An 18,020-nucleotide genomic window follows, 5' to 3' on the forward strand; every position below is an offset into this window, starting at 1 on the left:
CCCCAGGCCCCCTGAATTCTCTGGGCGGCCCTGCCTGGATCTGAGGTTGGTTGGAGGGAGGACTCCATCACAGGGAGCCTAAATTTAATCTCCCAGTTTTTACAAAATCAGTTTTGCAAATGTTACACTTAGCTGGGATATGGTGTCGCCCAGACAGCACATACACTGGGAACATTCATCATTAACCAGAAAAGCTTCCCAGCAGGTAAAGACAGCGCTTGAATCCTGGGGATCCTGGCGTACCAAGCTGACAATGACCCCCAAAGTGGGGGTCAGTACAGAGGGGAAAGGATGGGGGAGTGATGCAAAAACTAAATGGAACCCTCTGACATATAAATAAAGTAGAATTTTCAAAGAACCCAATAAGCTAAGCTAAAACTATAATTAAAACTTGAGGCTAAGCTCAGCAAAGCTGAAGAGGGCATGCTGGACGTTCCATCTCAAGTCATCGGGTGGTTGAGAAGGAACTGAGGGTGGTTTTCCCATGCAGCTCTATATCTCCTCAGTGTGCAGGATGTCTGGAGTTCATCCGTAGGCCGAACAGGCATTGTGACCAAAGGTCTCTGATCAAAGGTACATGCACACCTAAAGTGGAGCTCCCATAGGGACACCACTCAAAGAATAATCAAAACCTTTTTATGGCCATTCCTGTGCTTAACTCACAAAACAATACCTCCCCCTTTATTTGCATAAGGGTAAATTAAGCTAACTGTAAATTGTAATAATTTTGTTTATCCTTCCTATTGCCTTTCCTTTTATCACTTTCACTATTATGCATACATCTGAGTTTAGGGCCAGATACAGTACCCATTCAAGTTGATGGCAGCTTTTCTATTGACTTCAATAGGGGTTAGATTGAGTTCTTGGATTGTGAACTTTTGGGGGAAGGGAGTAGGGGTGAGATTGTATTCACCCATTAGGGAGTGTCTTCACTCAAATCTAGGTGTGATTGTATCTTGGCAAGGCATACCCATGCTAGTTTTAATCTAGCTGGTATGGTAACAAAAACATTGAAGACCTGGCTGCAAGGGCTTCAGCACAGGCAAGCAACCCAAGTACAAATCCACTGGGGACTCTGTATATTGTACTCGGGTTGCTAGCCCATGCTAGCTCACCATGTGTTCAAGACTACTGTTTCCCTTGCTAGCTAGATTAAAGCGAGATACATATGCCTACCTGTGGTGCAATCACACCTTCTCTTGAAGGGAAGACATTATCAGAGGTACAGCACAGAACTTGCAGCCCATGCGGATAAAGTACTAAGGTGGCTTTAAGGCCCCCAGAGTAATTAAGACAGTTGTGGGAGGAGCCACCCCAGAGCTGCCCTATGGGCCACAGTGATCCCCAGAATGTCTGCAGCACTGCATGCTGCTGACCCTCCCCATTTGAGCATGTCCTATCTGCCCCACTCTTGCCCCTAAGCCAGAGTTTATTAGGGAATCTTCTGAATGCAGCTTTACATGCTGTCTCCCATGGTGCCTGTGCTGGGAAAATCCTCCCACAACTAGATATGGGGCTTTTAGGGTCCCCTTTATGCTGCTCTGGCCCTTTCAACTGGTATAAAGGGACCAGAGTAGGGAGAAGTTCTCCTAGAAAAAACACCTCACATCTCTTCTATATCTGTAAAGAGAATTATATAGCTGAATTGCTATATAAGCAGTAAAGTTATCTCTAGACAATTTGATTTCCATTTAGGATTCTTAAAATGACTTTCCAAAAGCACTGACTGCTATAAACTGGTCAGTAAAGACAACAGTAAGGGTAACAGATTACTGGGAAATCTTTATAATCACAGGCTTTGTCTACACTGGATTTTTAGGTACTGTTGTAGCTGCCTGAATGCAAACTCTACCACTGCACCAATGTCAATCGTGGAATGTCAACTTATCCCAGTTTCAAACCATAGCTCAGCAAGTACACAATATTGTTTAGACATTTCACATAAACTTTTAACTGTTTGACCAAAATTATATGTATTAGCAGACATAGGAACATCACACCAACCTAGCACAAATGAGATAAACTCACAAATAACTTATTCTTTAGGCCCCTTTTATGCAGAAGCTATCAGTTCACTTATCCTGGACAGCTTTCAGTTTATACAACACAATTTGCTTTTGTTTAGTGTCCTTCTCATTCCAAAAGATAGTGAACTGGGTTGAAGTCTTACCTGAGCTGGTATGCCAGTTTTTATTAATACTTGATAGTTCTTATTTCTTCCAGAAATTAAAGCTTTTATAGCAGTTAAATACCATGAGTTCAGTGAAAAATCAACCTGGAATAAGAAAGATTTTTATTGGGAACAGAAACAGTTACTGGTCACAATATTTTTTGTTGCAAGTCTCCATCTCCTGGCAGGAGGATAGAATTGCCACTATTCACCACTGTTTTGCTGATAGCCAAGAGTGAGAATTCTTGAACTTCTGAGAGCTCTTGAACTCGCACTAATTGATCATGAAGTAACAGCCAGAGTAGCATCTGATCTGAAATTCCATCTCAATATCACAAAAGGCCACAGTTGTGGTTCTAGCACAGAAATTAGGTTGAGGGCAGAGGACTAATTTATAGCATTGATGTGGGAGAAAAACCAAAGGTTAAATTTGGGGGTGGAGAGAAAAAGTGGTAATGGTGGTACACTGCAAAGCTCTGTCCTCAAAAGTAAGTTCTGCCCATGTGAGCTGCCAATATAGGACAGCACTCAGTAATACATGCAGATGTTCAAAATATGAATATCATCTCTGAGCTCCACCAGGTCTTTGAGCATGGCTTGCCGTTGGTGGGGCTTAACTATGCCCATAGGCTCGATCAGGCTCCTTCCTAAGAGAAAAATGTGGTGGCATCTTCCAAATGCCTCCCATTGGTGGCACCAAATGGAAACATCACTCACAGTAAGTTGTGCAGATCTGCGATACCCTTCTCTTTTCTTATGTGAGAAATTAAATAGTTCAGAGTGGAAACATTTAAATCATTACCATTGGGCCTCTGAGATAACCCCTCACTAAAGTGAATGGAGCACTTTGTTGCAGGCTCTCTGCAGACTCAGTTCTGCATTGGTTACAGTTGGTTCACATTATTGAGGTTTTCTTCAAAACACATTTTGTTAAAAATGAAAGCTCAGATTTTGGAAAACAAGATAGCAGCTTTAAAAGAGGTACAGGTAGGCTGTATCAGTACATACTTGCTCAATTCAAGCTCTTGAGAAAATACCACAAGAAATACTGTTTTTGTGGTAAGCAACAGAGGGTCCTGTGGCACCTTTGAGACTAACAGAAGTATTGGGAGCATAAGCTTTCGTGGGCAAGAACCTCACTTCCAGAACCTCACTTCCAGAAAGTGAGGTTCTTACCCACGAAAGCTTATGCTCCCAATACTTCTGTTAGTCTCAAAGGTGCCACAGGACCCTCTGTTGCTTTTTACAGATTCAGACTAACATGGCTACAGATTCAGACTAACACGGCTACCCCTCTGTTTTTGTGGTGTTTCCCTTCACATTAGGCAATTAAGCCCCAGCCTTATGTTTCAGGCCCCCTGAATACTATCCACAAATGGCATTTCTTCCTCTTTGCTTCACACAGGAGATGAGGCAGGGACTAGATACACATCCTCACACTGCCCTTAAAAAAACTGGGGACAGTCATCTCCCTAGTTCAACTCATTGCCCATGTCAGGGGAGAGAGGAGTGGTAGTCAGTGCATGGGAAGATGAGGAGCAGTGCAGTTTGAGAGGGCAGCAGGCAGTAGTGCTGAAAAAAATTCCTGCTAAGGGACCCCATTACTCTCATTTCATTCCCAGCCTTGTTTCTCCCCCACCTCATTACTTATTTTTAGCATCTTCTGCACATTTCTTACACTGCTCATTTCCTCCCATCTCCTGCTCCTCTACTGCGACCCTTCTTCAGATGCCTGTTCCTGTTATAAAAAACTTAGGCCACTTAGTATGGGAACAGAAATAATGCCATGTGATTTAGGTAACCAATCACCGCAGCCTGAATATTCAAAGGAGAACACTACAGCAAACAAACAACTCAGTTTCACATATATACTCAATAAAAATGATTTGATAAATAAAGAATAAACTCAAATTGGTAAAAGTCATGTTGCAGAACTGTCCAGTAGAAAGTGAGACACAAAGTGGGTGAGGTAATCTCTTTTATTAGACCAACTTCTGTTGGTGAGAGACAAACTTTTGAGCTACACAGAGCTCTTCTTCGGGTCTGGTAAAGGTACTCAGTGTCACAGCTAAATACAAATTTGAACAGATAGTTTAGCATAAGTAGTTAGCACATATTCTAAGGGAACATTCAAAGTGAAGTGAAATACATGGAATATGGTTGTGAAAAAGGGCTTAATCTGACAAAAATAGTTTACAATCAAGTAGCTCTAGTTAGAATTATGTTGTATTGCACTTCATGCTTGATTGTCGGAGAAAGGATTTGAAAGGTGGATAATAATGGCCAGATACCAGAACCTTTGATGCTACAAAGAAAACAAGGAAACTGCCAAATTTTGAACTGCAGAAAGTGTTGTGACCACTTAAGTAACCATACAAGCAATATTTAGAGAATGGCTAAAAAGAAGCCTGGGCAAAAATATGCCATATGAGGAACTTTTTCATATTGCCTTCTTGTCCTCCAGAATGTAAGCTTTCGTTATTTAAAAGTAAGCCTCCAGCTCTTATGGTTTGTGCGATAAATTTGGTTCAGTTTCAAGGCTCACTGAAGCAGTGACATCTGCCTGTTTGCAAATCCTGAAGCAGCTGAGGGGTACACCCCATTCATTTCAATGAGTTTTAACTCAGATGACAATGAAAGTACTTTAAATGTCAAGATGTTAGAAACGAGAAAGCGAATCATGTCATGAAGATCTTACTCCTGAAGGCATCCTGTGCCAAAAAATTCAAAATTCGGCACACAGTATTTTAAAATTCTGCAAATTTTGTCAAATAAGTGTGGCAGCACCAGCATGACATTGGGGAGCATAGGCCACTGGCTGCACAGAGGTGGGAGATCACTGTGCAGTTTCCCCGGACAGACTCAGCGGTGAGGCTGCACCAACCCTGACACAGCACAAGGACTGGGCCTGCCCCAGAAACATCCCAAGGCCCTGCCCCTCCATGCCAGGTGCACCAGGTGTGGGCAGGCAGGCTCAGCCCAACAGGATCCAAGTGTGGAGGGGCTTAGTGTGGGGTGATCCAGGTGTGGGTTTAGAGGGGTCTGTGTGGGGCAATCTGAGTGGGGAATTGAGGTGCAGGGGTTTGTTGGGGGGGGGGGTGTGATGTTCTGGGTGCAACAGTAATGGGACTCTGCAGGGCGGTCCAGATGAAGATGACTGGAGCTCAGCAGGGGGTCTGGATCTAAAGTGGCTAGAGTTCAGCAGGGGGGTCTGGGTGTAGGAGGGGATAGAGCTCAGCAGAGGAGTCTGGGTGTGAGGGGGCTAGATGCTAGGAGTATTGGGCTTAGTGAGGTTGGGGATCCAGGTGCAGCTGGTTGAGGATCAGTTGGGTGGAGACCCAGGTGACTCATCGGGATGGTCCAGATGCAGGGGGTGTGGGGCTTGGAAGGGGGACTTCTGGGTGTGCGGGGAGCTCGGCTGGAGGGTCGGGGTATGAGGGGGTCTGGCTGCATAAGGGTTTGGCAGATGGGGGAGCAGCTCCCCATACAGTGATGCTCCCCCTGCAGCTGAGGAGCAAGGGGTTGGGGCAGGGAGGGGGAGAGGGAGGAGTTTGCAGAGCTTCCTGCAGCTTGGAGAGAAAGCTGGGGGTGGGTCTGACTCAGCGCTGGATGCTGTACAGGGGAAGAGGAAGTCCCGTCCTCCCCAGCCCAGCCGGACTAGCAGCTGAGCCTGGCACAGGGTAGGAGCCACCAACTGGATCTTCTCCAGTTCTGCCCCCTGCCCCACAGTGATTTATATGTCTGCCAGCTGCCCTGGGCACCCAAAACATACTGCTGGGGTGGGTTACATGACTGCTCTTGTGGCTTCCCTTTGCTTCCCTATCAAAAAGTCATTTTTCTACAGGGAAGCAAAGAAATCTGCGGGGGACATGAATTCTGTGCATGCACAGAATTCCCTCAGAAGTAAGATCTGCAGAGACTACTGTGAATGACCACGTACCCCCACAAGCAAGTAAGGCTTGAGAAAGTATCACCAGTTGCCCCCACCCCCAAACAGAAGCCATCTCAAAAAGGTTAGTACACACCTCTGGAACATAGCTGGACCTACAGGGGGGAGCCAACCCTAAAGTGTTCAAAGAGCATATATGATGAAATTTTCAGCATCTGCACAAAGTACTGCAAGTGGCATCTCATATGTACACAATTTGTTGATGGAACTTAGATTACCACTACCTCCCTCAAATGTGACTTCTGTGTGGAAATATTAGAGACAGCCCCCACTGGAACTGGAAACAGCAAGATGGACAACATTGTAAGCTAGGGTAGTCTCACTCTCTTATTTTTCTAATTCTTGTCTTCCCTTCCCCACTCCCGCATGGACAAAGATTAAGAGGTTGAGGGGACATTTCCAATACCAGGAGGCATAAAAAAAAGGAGTGTTTAGTGCAAGTCTAAATGAAGGCACAGATGAACTTGACTACACACATTACAGCCCAGCCCACCCCCCCCCGAGAATAAAAACACAAATCAATGATGCAGCTAATAATATGGGAAGGAAGAGAAAGTAAACCACTAAAGCCTTTCCCAAAGTGTATGAGATCTTGTACCTTTCCATTCGTGATTAGCAAGTTCCAGTCCATGTCAGGAAAAATAGTACTCAGTCACTGACCTGGTTTTTATCCAGCAAATCTGCGCTTAGTTTAACAAACCTTCATCTATCTAGGGACTTCTAAGCAGGCTAGCCCACAAACAGCCTCCCTCAGCTGGGGTTAGGGAGACACTGGGGTAATTCAACAAAGAGATCCCAGCCACCATGTGGTCTGGAAGCTCCATGTGGAGATGTCCATCTCCTCCAATACAATGGCCAAATCATTCAAGAACTCTTGACATTAGAACACTGAGGTGCAGAAAGGTTCATTGAGGTCTACTCCAATTCTGTCTGGCATTGAGGGAACCTGCAATATTTCTGCAGGGAGGATATGGCTCTAGATCTGCCTGGTGATACTTTCTCTCTCATTAGGAAGCTTGGATTCCATTCTCTGTGGAACAGTTACCATACTGAAGATAGACAGTCACAGACTTGCAGCCTGGATAGTTCAGGTTCCAGTACTAGCATACATAACTTGTCTGTTTAAATAAATGTTTATATAGCAAGAAAGCTTGCTCACTGCTAGATAGGACATGGTTTCCAAAGCTGATGTGGAAAGGCTGGTTAAAAAAAAAGGGGGGGGGTCACAGGGCAGCTTCTTTTATTATCAAAGATCCCAATGTCAGAAACATGAGTTTAAATCTGTCATGTATACGTAAAAAATAGACACGAATCCAAACAGTTTCTGAGAGGAAAGGATTATTTAACAGTAACTCTTACTCTTCGAATGTTTTGCCTCTACAGAGCCATGCTCTAGGAGGCTTGTGCCTATCCACAGAACCTCTCTCAGAGCAATAGGTGTCAGTGAAGGGACATGCATAATTCTCAAACCCAACATTCCACCCTGCCCTCTAAACATTTCCCCCTTCTTTTCTACCTTCAGAAACCCTATTTGGAGTGAGAATCCAAAGCAAAAAGAGAGGATCTTGATGCAGGCAATACATTCAGACCACAAATTACTGTAAGTAGGCCCCCCCCCTCCCCCGACATTGCTTCCATGTAGAGATTAGCTTTAGCAGTGGGCTAAGTACCCCTACTAGTTGAATAGTGACTGAAGTACTGTCTTCCCCCAACCAGCACCAATTCTTGATGCACTTGAAGCCCTCCAAATCTTCTAGGAGGGCACACTGCTGATACAAGACATTCAGGAGCAAGAACATCAGGTATTTCATAATAGGACTGGATGCATACTCTCATAGCCCTTGAGCTGGAGGCAAACACATTTAAATTTAAGGCCACGGTTTGTTCATCTTTCTAAATGACTTTGTTCTGTCCAAATAGTAGTTAATAGCTCTTGACATGTAGGTGTATAACCTCACATTTACACTCAATTTTTAGCCCCATGAACCAAAGCCATCTCCTGTGCCTTGGCAAGATGTGGAAGTAGATAGTTCAAAGGTTGAGAGCCCTGACCCAAATCCTCAAGGGGTTGAGAACAGGAATTATGCTCCATAGAGCAGGCATGCAAAAGTTGTTTATCCTTAGGTCCAAAACAAGACAGAGGCCACCATTTCTTCCCTGGTCAATTGTCCCCAAGACTCAAAGGTTAAAATAAATGGTTTCCCATGTCTCAAAGGGGTGGAGCAGTACAGGAAAAATTAGGAGCTGCAAGTTCCAAGACTCATCACATTCCTCTGATGCATCCTCTAACTTTGTACGGGTGCAGCAGCAATACCTATAGCTGAAGGGGCAGATCTTTGCTTTCTTTAGTAGGTATGGAAATATCTTCCAGGTTATTTCATGCTCTACTGGCAGACAGCTTCTGAAGAAGACTGCTGTAACTTACGTATGAAATCAAAATACAGATTTTCTGCTGACAACAGGTGATTCAAGCCCAAAAGAGCTGGCTGTGAACTTTGTGATTTTCATCCTTCTAACAGACCAGTCTTCCTTGGGTATCTTGGACACTACTTCTGGGGTGCTAGCCATGGCTGAAGCCATGTCGGGACACCATCTTGATTTCCATGAACGAATCCAGATATTTCTTTTTTGTCCTCAAGAATGTACTGAGGACAAGGAGGCAAAAAAGCAAAAACACTTGGAAATGTATAGGTAGCCTGATAATTGGCAGCCGCAAAACTCAGATCAGAGGCGCATAAACCTGTCTTCCTAAGATATCCAGTCATTTGAACTGCCCAGGGGTAAATTACATTTCCAGCTCCATATATCTTATTTGGAAAAAATACTAGAAAAATAATTTGAAGACCTTGTATAAGAAACTGGGTTTCCCTGTGACTGAAATAAGAGTCGGAGTGGATTCAGACCTCTTTAGGGAGCTGAAACATTCTTACCTGACATTAAGAATTATTCTCTCACTCATGGAGCTCTAGGATGTCAAAAAGCTTGTGCAGCTTCCTGGGCAAAGCTGCAAAGAGAAAGGACAGTTACCTGTTCCGTAACTGGCGTTCTTTGAGATGGGTTGCTCAGGTGTATTCCACAGTAGGTGTGCGTGCTCGCCACGTGCACCAGTGCCGGAAGTTTTTCCCTTAGCAGTACCCGTAGGGGGGAGCCCCGCTGTGACCACTGGAATGGCCCCTCTATATTGCGCTATAAGCGGTGCTGCACGCTCCCCCCCACCCTCAGTTCCTTCTTGCCAGTCAACTCCAACAGATGAGAAGGAGGGCAGGATGTGGAGTACACCTGAGCAACACATCTCGAAGAACGCCAGTTACGGAACAGGTAACTGTCCTTTCTTCTTTGAGTGATTGCTCATGTGTATTCCACAGTAGGTGACTCTAAGCTATACCTGATGGAGGTGGGTAGGAGTTTAAAGGTTACCAGGGCGGAGTACCGCCCTACCAAACCCGGCGTCATCCCGCGTTTGGGAGACGATCGCATAGTGCGAGGAGAAGGTGTGGACAGAGGACAAAGTAGCAGCTCTACAGATGTCCTGAATAGGGATATGAGCCACATACGCAGCCAATGAGGCCTGAGATCTCGTCGAATGAGCCTTCACTCTAAGAGGCAGGGAAACACCTGCCAGGTCGTAACACGCGCGTATGCACGAGGTGATCCAGCGGGAGATCCGCTGGGTGGAAACTGGTTGCCCCCTCATGCACTCAGCTGATGCCATGAAAAGGTGAGGGGATTTCCGGAATGGCCTGGTCCAGTCTAGGTAAAAAGCCAGCGCTCTACGCACATCTAGCATGTGTAGGTGTCCTTTCTCATTGGAGGAATGGGGCTTAGGACAGAGAACTGGCAGGAAAATGTCCTGGTCCATGTGAAAAGCCGAGACTACCTTCGGCAGAAAGGCTGGGTGCAGGCAGAGCTGTACCTTGTCCCTATGGAAGACCATATATGGGGGATCAGAGATCAGGGCCTTAAGCTCCAAGACCCAGTGGGCTGAGGTGATAGCCACCAGGAACGCCACTTTCCATGATAAGTGGGACCAGGAACATGTGGCCAAGGGTTCAAAGGGGGGGGGGCCGTGAGGTGGGAGAGCACTAGGTTCAGGTCCCAGAGCGGGACCGGGGATCTGGCGTAAGGGAATGCTCTATCCAGACCTTTCAAAAACCGGGAAGTCATGTGGAGGGCAAATACCGACTGACCAGACACCGGAGGGTGGAAAGCCGAAATTGCTGCTAAGTGTACCCTGACCAAGGCGGGCACCAGCCCTTGGGTTCTAAGGGACAGTAGGTAACTAAGGATGAGCTGGAGCGACACGGATGAGGGGGAAGAGCCCCTCTCCCTTGTCCACGTGGAGAAACGATACCATTTGGACAGGTAGGTTCATCGTGTGGATGGCTTCCTGCTCTCCAGCAGGACTTGCTTTACATCCTCAGAGCACCTCCCTTCCTCCTCGTCTAACCATAGAGCAGCCACGCTGTCAAGTGAAGTGCGCCCAGGTCGTGGTGGAGGAAAGATCCTCCATCCTGGGAGAGGAGATCCGGTCGGAGCGGCAGTCTGCGCGGAGGGGCCACTAGAAGTTGTAGGAGGGTCCCGTACCAATGTTGACGGGCCCAATCCAGCGCTATCAGGATAACCCTTGACCGTCTGTCTTCACTTTCTGTAGGACCTTGCCTATCAGGGTGGGAAGGCATAGAACAGGCAGCCTGACCATGGAATCAGGAACGCGTCCGATATCGCTCCTTCGCCCCCTCCCCCCTTGGAGCAGAACTGAGGGCAGAGGCGATTCTGGTTGGTGGCAAAAAGATCCACCTAGGGAGTGCCCCACTCTAGGAAGAGCTGCCTGGCAACCTCCCAATGGAGTGACCACTCATGCTCTTGGGAGAAAACCCTGCTCAGGCGATCGGCTTGCGTATTGCGCGTGCCGGGTAGGTGAAAGGCCCTCAAGGAGATGTTGTGGGCTATACAGAACTCCCACAGGGCTAGGGCTTCCTGGAACAAGGCTGAGGACCTCGTGCCCCCTTGCCTGTTGATGTAATAGATCGTGGTCGTATTATCCATGAAGACTCTGACCATCTTCCCCCGCAGATACCGGTGGAAGGCTATACAGGCTAGGCGCACCGCCCTGAGTTCCCTGACATTTATGTGCAGGGACAATTCCAAGGCCGACCGTCTGCCCTTGGTCTGAAAGCTCCCCACGTGGGCTCCCCACCCCAGGTCCAAGGTGTCTGACACCAGATGTATCAAGGAGAGGCCTCTTGGAAGGGGATCCCTTGCAACATATTGCTCGGGAGGGACCACCACTCCACTGCGGCCACCACCGCGGGTGGAAGTGTGACGACCTTGTCCAGGCCATCCCTGGCTTGGGAGTAGTGGGAGGCCAACCAAAATTGAAGGGGCCGCATCCCGAACCACCGAGGTGCATGCCACCATATGGCCTCAGAGTTGAAGACCATGACTGAAGCTATGAGACCTTTGAGCATCTCAAACCTGTCTCGGGGGAGAGAGGCCATGGCCACTACCGAGTCTAACAGCGCCCCTATGAAGTGTATGTGCTGAGCCGGGACTAACGTGGACTTGTCCTTGTTTATCACTAGACCTAGACTGTTGCAAGTGACTAGGTGGAATTCCACCTGGGCCTGTACCTGGGATCGAGACTTGCCCTTGAGCAACCAGTCGTCCAGGTAGGGGAAGATTTGCAGCCCGTTCCACCTGAGGTGGGCTGCCACCACTGCCATGCATTTGATAAAAACCCTGGGGGCCGTAGAAAGACCAAAGGGAAGGACTGTAAACTGGTATCAAGTATCAGAGGGATAGCCGTGTTAGTCTGAATCTGTAAAAAGCAACAGAGGGTCCTGTGGCACCTTGGATGTGAAAGTATGCATCCTGGAAGTCCAGGGCCATGAACCAATCCCCCGGGTCTAGGGACGGAACACTAGAGGACAAGGACACCATACAGAACTTGCAACGGACCAGAAACTGGTTGAGATACCGCAGGTCAAGGATGGGCCTGAGCCCACCTTTCGCCTTCAGGATCAGGAAATACCGGGGTTTGTCCCTCATTATTTCTGTAATGAAAAGTATAAATGCTTGCTGTAATTAGTTACCTGGGAGAGATCTGCTTAGCTCTCTCCTCTGCACAATTGTGAGAGTTAATAAAGCATCTGACTTGCTGTACCTAAACAAATAGTAAGAACTCTGTTTTTCTCCGACAGGTTAAAACCCCTTGCCCTGGAATTTCCAAGGTACCCTTTCCACCGCACCCAGGTTTAGAAGGAGGGCATGCTCTGGGTCTTCGGGGACCTCCCGGGACGGAGGATGGTGGGGAGGGGGGCGTCGGGTGGTACCGTTGGCTCAAACCCTGCGTCTGGGACCGGGTGCGGTTCCGGTGGCTCAGTGCCCGAGGACTGATCTTGGTGCCGAGACGTGGATGCCGAGTGGACCTGGAATGCCCCTGCCACGGAACGGGGTCTCACCGGTGCGGGCGCTTGGGGCCACGGTGCCCATTGGCACCACTGTCCTTGCAAGGGCGCCCCTTGCCACTGGCCCATATTGGGTCCTAGCAGAGCCACTTGCTCTTGAGGGGCAATGCGGCCCAGGGAGGGACGGCTGGGAGCCGAGGCTGACGTCACCAATGAACGCACAGTGCCGTACGAGCGGCTGGGCCAGTCCCGGCCATGTCAGCGCCGACCTCAGGATTTGGACCTCGACAACATGTATACGTCGGATGAACTGTCTCTGGCATCCCTCTGGCGACCATGGCTACGACCAATCGGTGACGGTCGGGATGCGCTCCGAGTATGCTGTCTGTCTTGGCGAACATTCAAATATGGGTGGCGGTGCTGGCGGTATTGAGAACTACTCCTATCACTCTGGCTGGAAGAGGAGCGTCGATACCTTCTATCACAGTGCCTGCGGCCCCTCCGGGCAGTGGAGGCCTCCAGAGACTCGCTCTCAGGTAACCCGGCCGGTGGAGTAGAGGTCTGTCGCGGGCTATGGGAAGGCCCCTCGGAACGGGCAGGCATCTCAGGCTCGGATCTGGCTGGAGATGGTTGGTGAGCATCCAGTGGCTGTTTCCCTCGGGACTGGGGGCCCGACTCGGGCGGTGTGCCTGGCACCGGCAGGACGAGGATGTGACGCGCTGCCAATGCTGCCTCCAGTGTCAACGGTATCCTTACCAGAGGAGAGGTATGCACGGACAGGACCAGACTACTCCGCTCAGCGTGAGTTGGAGGTCTAGGTCCCGATGGGGATCGTGGGCTGTCCAACTCGGGTCCAACATCACCCCTTGGCGCCGTTGGGTCTTCCCTTGCTTCTTAGCTGGGGAGCGGTGCCGACTGGTAGATGGGCCCTTGCTCCGCACCGAGGACACAATGCCAGGCACCAGGTCAGGTCAGTGCGCCGGTGCTGGGGCCAATGCCGACTCCATGAGTAGAGCTCGGAGACGGGTATCTCGTTCACACTTCGCCCGAGGCTTGAACGATTTGCAGATTTTGCAACGCTCACTTACGTGAGTCTCACCCAGACAGCGAAGACACTGAGAATGTGGATCACTTCTGGGCATGGAATTGCGACAGGAGTCACACGACTTGAAGCCTGGGGCACGGGGCATACCCCATGCCAGGCTAGAGAAACTATCTACGGTCAAAGAATCGTACCACTAAGGCTAGAGGCGCTACAACAAAGTTGGAGCACAAAGTTCCGACTACCTTCACTGGTGGCAAGAAGGAACTGAGGGTGGGGGGAGCACACAGCGCCCCCTATAGCGCTATATAGAGGCACCACTCCAAGGGTCGCAGCGGGGCTCCCCCACTACGGGTACTGCTAAGGGAAAAACTTCCGGCACCGGTGCACGTGGCAAGCATGCACACCTACTGTGGAATACGCATGAGCAATTACTCAAAGAAGAATCATCCTCTGCCCACCAAGTTTTGAAAGACCATAATGTCATTCAGAGAAGGGGAGGAAGCAGTCAACACAACCTTATCTAAGGATGAGGTGGAGGAGGTGCCCCTGAGAACTGTCCCACCTCCTCCTCCCAAGAGAGAGAATGATTTTATATAATTAAGAACTACTGATCCTGTAAACTCAGATGGAGCCAAAATACCTCCACAGAATAAATCCCCGGTGAGATGAACTCTAGAACTCTCCAAAGGAATATCAGAGTCTACTTAGATATTCCCATGCCTGAACCAGACTCCCCTAAGATTTAGCTGCCAAAGAATGGAATGGCACTTGCTTATCTGGGGGGGGGGGGGGAGAGAGGGGAGGGAAATAAAAAGAAGAGAATGGTTTGGTGATCATTCCTGCAATGGAAAGAGAGCAACTGGGGGATAGTTGAAGGGAGAGGGCTTTTTATACCCTTAACTGCTGAGCTTGAAGGAATTGTGCACACATCCTAAATACCAATTACTACTGAAAAGTGCTTCTGTGGCCTTCTGGTTAGGCATGAGTCCTATGGCAGAGTACTGTCCAAGGAATGTTATGACTAAGGGCTTGTCTACACTGGCACTTTACAGCGCTGCAACGTTCTTGCTCAGAGGTGTGAAAAAACACCCGCTGAGTGCTGCAAGTTTCAGCGCTGTAAAATGCCAGTGTAGACTGTGCACCAGCGCCAGGAGCCGCACTCCTAGTGCAGGCAGCTATTCCCCTTGTGGAGGTGTTCTTTTAATAGTGCTGAGAGAGCTCTCTCCCAGTGCTATGCCGCGACTACACAAGCCATGTTAAAGCGCTGCCGCAGCAGCACTTTAACATGACTAGTGAAGATGTGCCCTTAGAACAATCTATTCCCTCCAAACATGGCAGCATCTTGGGTTGTCTATTTCACCATGCTACACAACTAGTGGACATGCAGTGTGCGACTGGCAAATATCACCATTGTTGAAGATAAAAGCCCACCTGCATGTATACTGGATAAAATAAGAAACCAAGCATGTAAGGGACTCATGTCAAGTTGGCTCTTATTTTTAAGTGAATTTCTCTAGTCCACAGAAGTTTCTGTAGTAGCCTGGTAAATCCATAGCTGCAGAATCATGGAAGACTATAATTCACAAGCAAAACTGAAAATCCATTGATGTTTATTAGAAGGATGTGCACAAGTCTTTACGTTTGTTCAACCTTATTAGCTAAGTAAGGCCACTTCAGTGCCTTGTTACATTTTCAGTGTTTAGTATACATTTGTCAGTTCTTTGCTTTCAATTCGTAACAAATCCCACACTAATAAGGGAGAGTTCGCTATGTGAAATCTTATAACAATGCTCAAACCTTGCATTACAGAATTTCAATTTTAGACCAAGCTTCAAATTTAAAGTTATGCTGGGTTATTTTCATTTTTTTGAAGATATTAAAGCAACACTACCACACACCTCTTACTCTTTAGCCAGCTTTTACACTACCACTAGTACTAGCTTGCACTTATATAGCACCTTTTGCTATAGAGTCTCCAATAATATTGGTAATATTTGCCAGTCGCACACTATTTTAACTTGATATTTTGATTGCTATCATTGATTACCATTTTCACCCTGCAATTCTTACATAGTTGTTGAATGGCAAATATGAAAATGTATGTACAAGTGTTAGTAAATAACCAAATTTCTATATTTCCTTCTTAAGAACATGCTCAATGAAATGTTAGGTGTGTCAAAAAGCTTTTGTAAACAAATAAGGTATGTAATGGTCTGTTCTCATTAGACCAGATACATATTCTCAAATACACATTTTCTAATTATTTTTTCCATGGCCCACATATGCTAATATATGAGGTAAACCACTTAAAAATATCAATATTATATAAACCTAGCCAACAGGAACTTAAAAATAAAACTAGGTAAGATGCTAGTATCAAAGAAAAAAGTGACACTTTGTTCCACTGCAAAGTGAAACCAAACAATTTATTTGTGCTAAATGAATGGAAAGAATGTATTCAGAATACACTTCTTTATACATTGTACCGGCTTAGGCTGCTAAATAAGCATTCATTAGTGCCATGTTGTGCTACTTTCTCTGTACTCTGTTCTGTTTCTACCAAGCAATACAACATTTTTGGCTGTTATGCCAATATATTCCTATAATATTCATCTTATACCATATTCTCTAATAGTCTTTTGAACATTTAAAATAGTTGTTCAAACTTTGTTTTAGGGGAAATCACAATTAATATATTTCAACAAGAAAAAAAATCAGCTGTTCTCTACAATCACATTGCCTTCTGCAGCAGAAATCAAAGAGCACACTTAAATCAGCCACCAGTAACTTGTTGCAGGGCCACACTTATAGAAGTTCATTGTGACAGAACACACAGTATGGACAGCTTACAAGTTAACATAAATGATAAATCAGACAATCAAATTTTAAGGTCATGACTTGTACATTCCATATACTTTGACAAGTTAGATTCCCCACATTTAACTTCAGACCGCACCATACATTTGAGGTTTTTTTTTTGTTTTTTTTTTTTAAAAACAGGAAAAACTATGAATGTGTCATGTGTGCTGAAAACTGAACCTGTATTAAGCGTATTTATTAGGTGATACAATAAGAGTATAGTCTTGGGCACTGATTAACGTGTCTGACTTTCACTTTTGCACTAAAAGCTGTATCTTCAGATTACTGAAATGTAGTGCTGATTTACCGTATGCTTGGTAAACACTGTTAATATTTAGGAATTTATAATATAGCCCATCATGCCTGTAATTTTATGCAAATTGTCATGAAAAGAATATAAAAAGATATCCCTTTAATTTTACAAACCTAAAAGCCAGGAAAATGAAGCTTTGGAGCCAAGCAAAACGACATAATGCCGTGTTACCAAAGAGAGTAGCAAATGTTCCAGCCAGAGAATGGACATACATGTAGTTCAAGTAAACACTGATGGAAAATTTTGTTTAGTGTTGTAGACCCACAACACTGGCTGCATTTTTAGACAAAAGTTTACAACACAATTAACAGTGAAGCCTATATAACCTCAGTGCAAGTAAGTCAAATCCAAATATGCCAGGTAAGCCTTTGGCTTTTAGTAAACTGCTCCATGTTATGAGTCCAACTCTGAATACAGGCTGCTGAGCACATGCACTAAGGCTGAGAGGAGGGATGCACTGAATGCTGAAAAGTGGCTGACTGCGATGCTGTTGATTGGACTGTAGGCTGCACAGGTGGTGGTGGAGGTGGAGGAGGTGGCTGGACTGGGGTCTGCGTGTTTGGAGAAGGAGGAGGAGTGGGACGTTTAAATTTGTCAGGGCTGTTACTTCTTCGTGGTGAAGGCCTCTGCAGAACAAATATTGAAATTATGTTGAACATGTATACATTTCTAAGATGCTTTAGCTGATATCAAGAAGTCCTCTTACAGACACATTAACACATTGTTAAAAGGCAAAATTCAAAATACCAAATTAAATTGAAGGATTAAGTCCAAAATATTAAAAAGGATCACAATACAGATTTAGGTAAATAGTTATCAAGACAAATTCTGAATTTGACCTAACTTTAAAATGCACTAGCATAGCACACTGGAACCATTTTTGAGATCAAGAAAGTGCCCACTCCTCTAAGCCAGTTCAGGAAAAATAAAATAGAAATAGAATGTAGGACTGGAAGGGATCGCAATAGGTCATCTAGTCCAGTTCCCTGCACTGAGGCAGGATCAAGCATTATCTAGATCATCCCTGTCCCATGCCTGTGTAACCTGTTTTTAAAAAACCTCTGATGATGGAGATTCCACAACCTCCCTAGGTAATTTGTTCCAGTGCTTAACTACCCTGAAAGCTAGGAATTTTTTTCCCCAATGTCCAACCTAAGCCTCCCTTGCTGCAATTTAAGCCCATTGCTTCTTATCCTGGCCTCAGTGGTTAAGAACAATTTATCACCCTCCGCTTTGTAACAACCTTTTATGTAACTGAAGACTTATGTTCCCCCCTC

The 18,020-nt window shown here is 46.4% G+C and overlaps 1 protein-coding gene across 3 annotated transcripts in view; it reads right to left on the reverse strand.

The window, feature by feature from the left end:
• Nucleotides 1-15,164: 15,164 nt before the first annotated feature.
• The window catches only part of CCDC6 (coiled-coil domain containing 6), an 89,505-nt gene continuing 86,649 nt past the window's right edge, over nt 15,165-18,020 (reverse strand). Inside the window, exon 9 of one of the 3 annotated variants that reach the window (XM_034775895.1) lies at nt 15,165-17,369. In XM_034775895.1, the coding sequence (XP_034631786.1) occupies nt 17,178-17,369 (192 nt within the window). In that variant the 3' untranslated portion in view covers nt 15,165-17,177. The remainder of the gene's footprint in view (nt 17,370-18,020) is intronic. The other 2 variants (XM_034775897.1, XM_034775896.1) reach the window with 2 other exon arrangements.

Source organism: Trachemys scripta, chromosome 7 (assembly GCF_013100865.1).
Source record: "Trachemys scripta elegans isolate TJP31775 chromosome 7, CAS_Tse_1.0, whole genome shotgun sequence".
Classification (NCBI taxonomy): Eukaryota; Metazoa; Chordata; order Testudines; family Emydidae; genus Trachemys; species Trachemys scripta.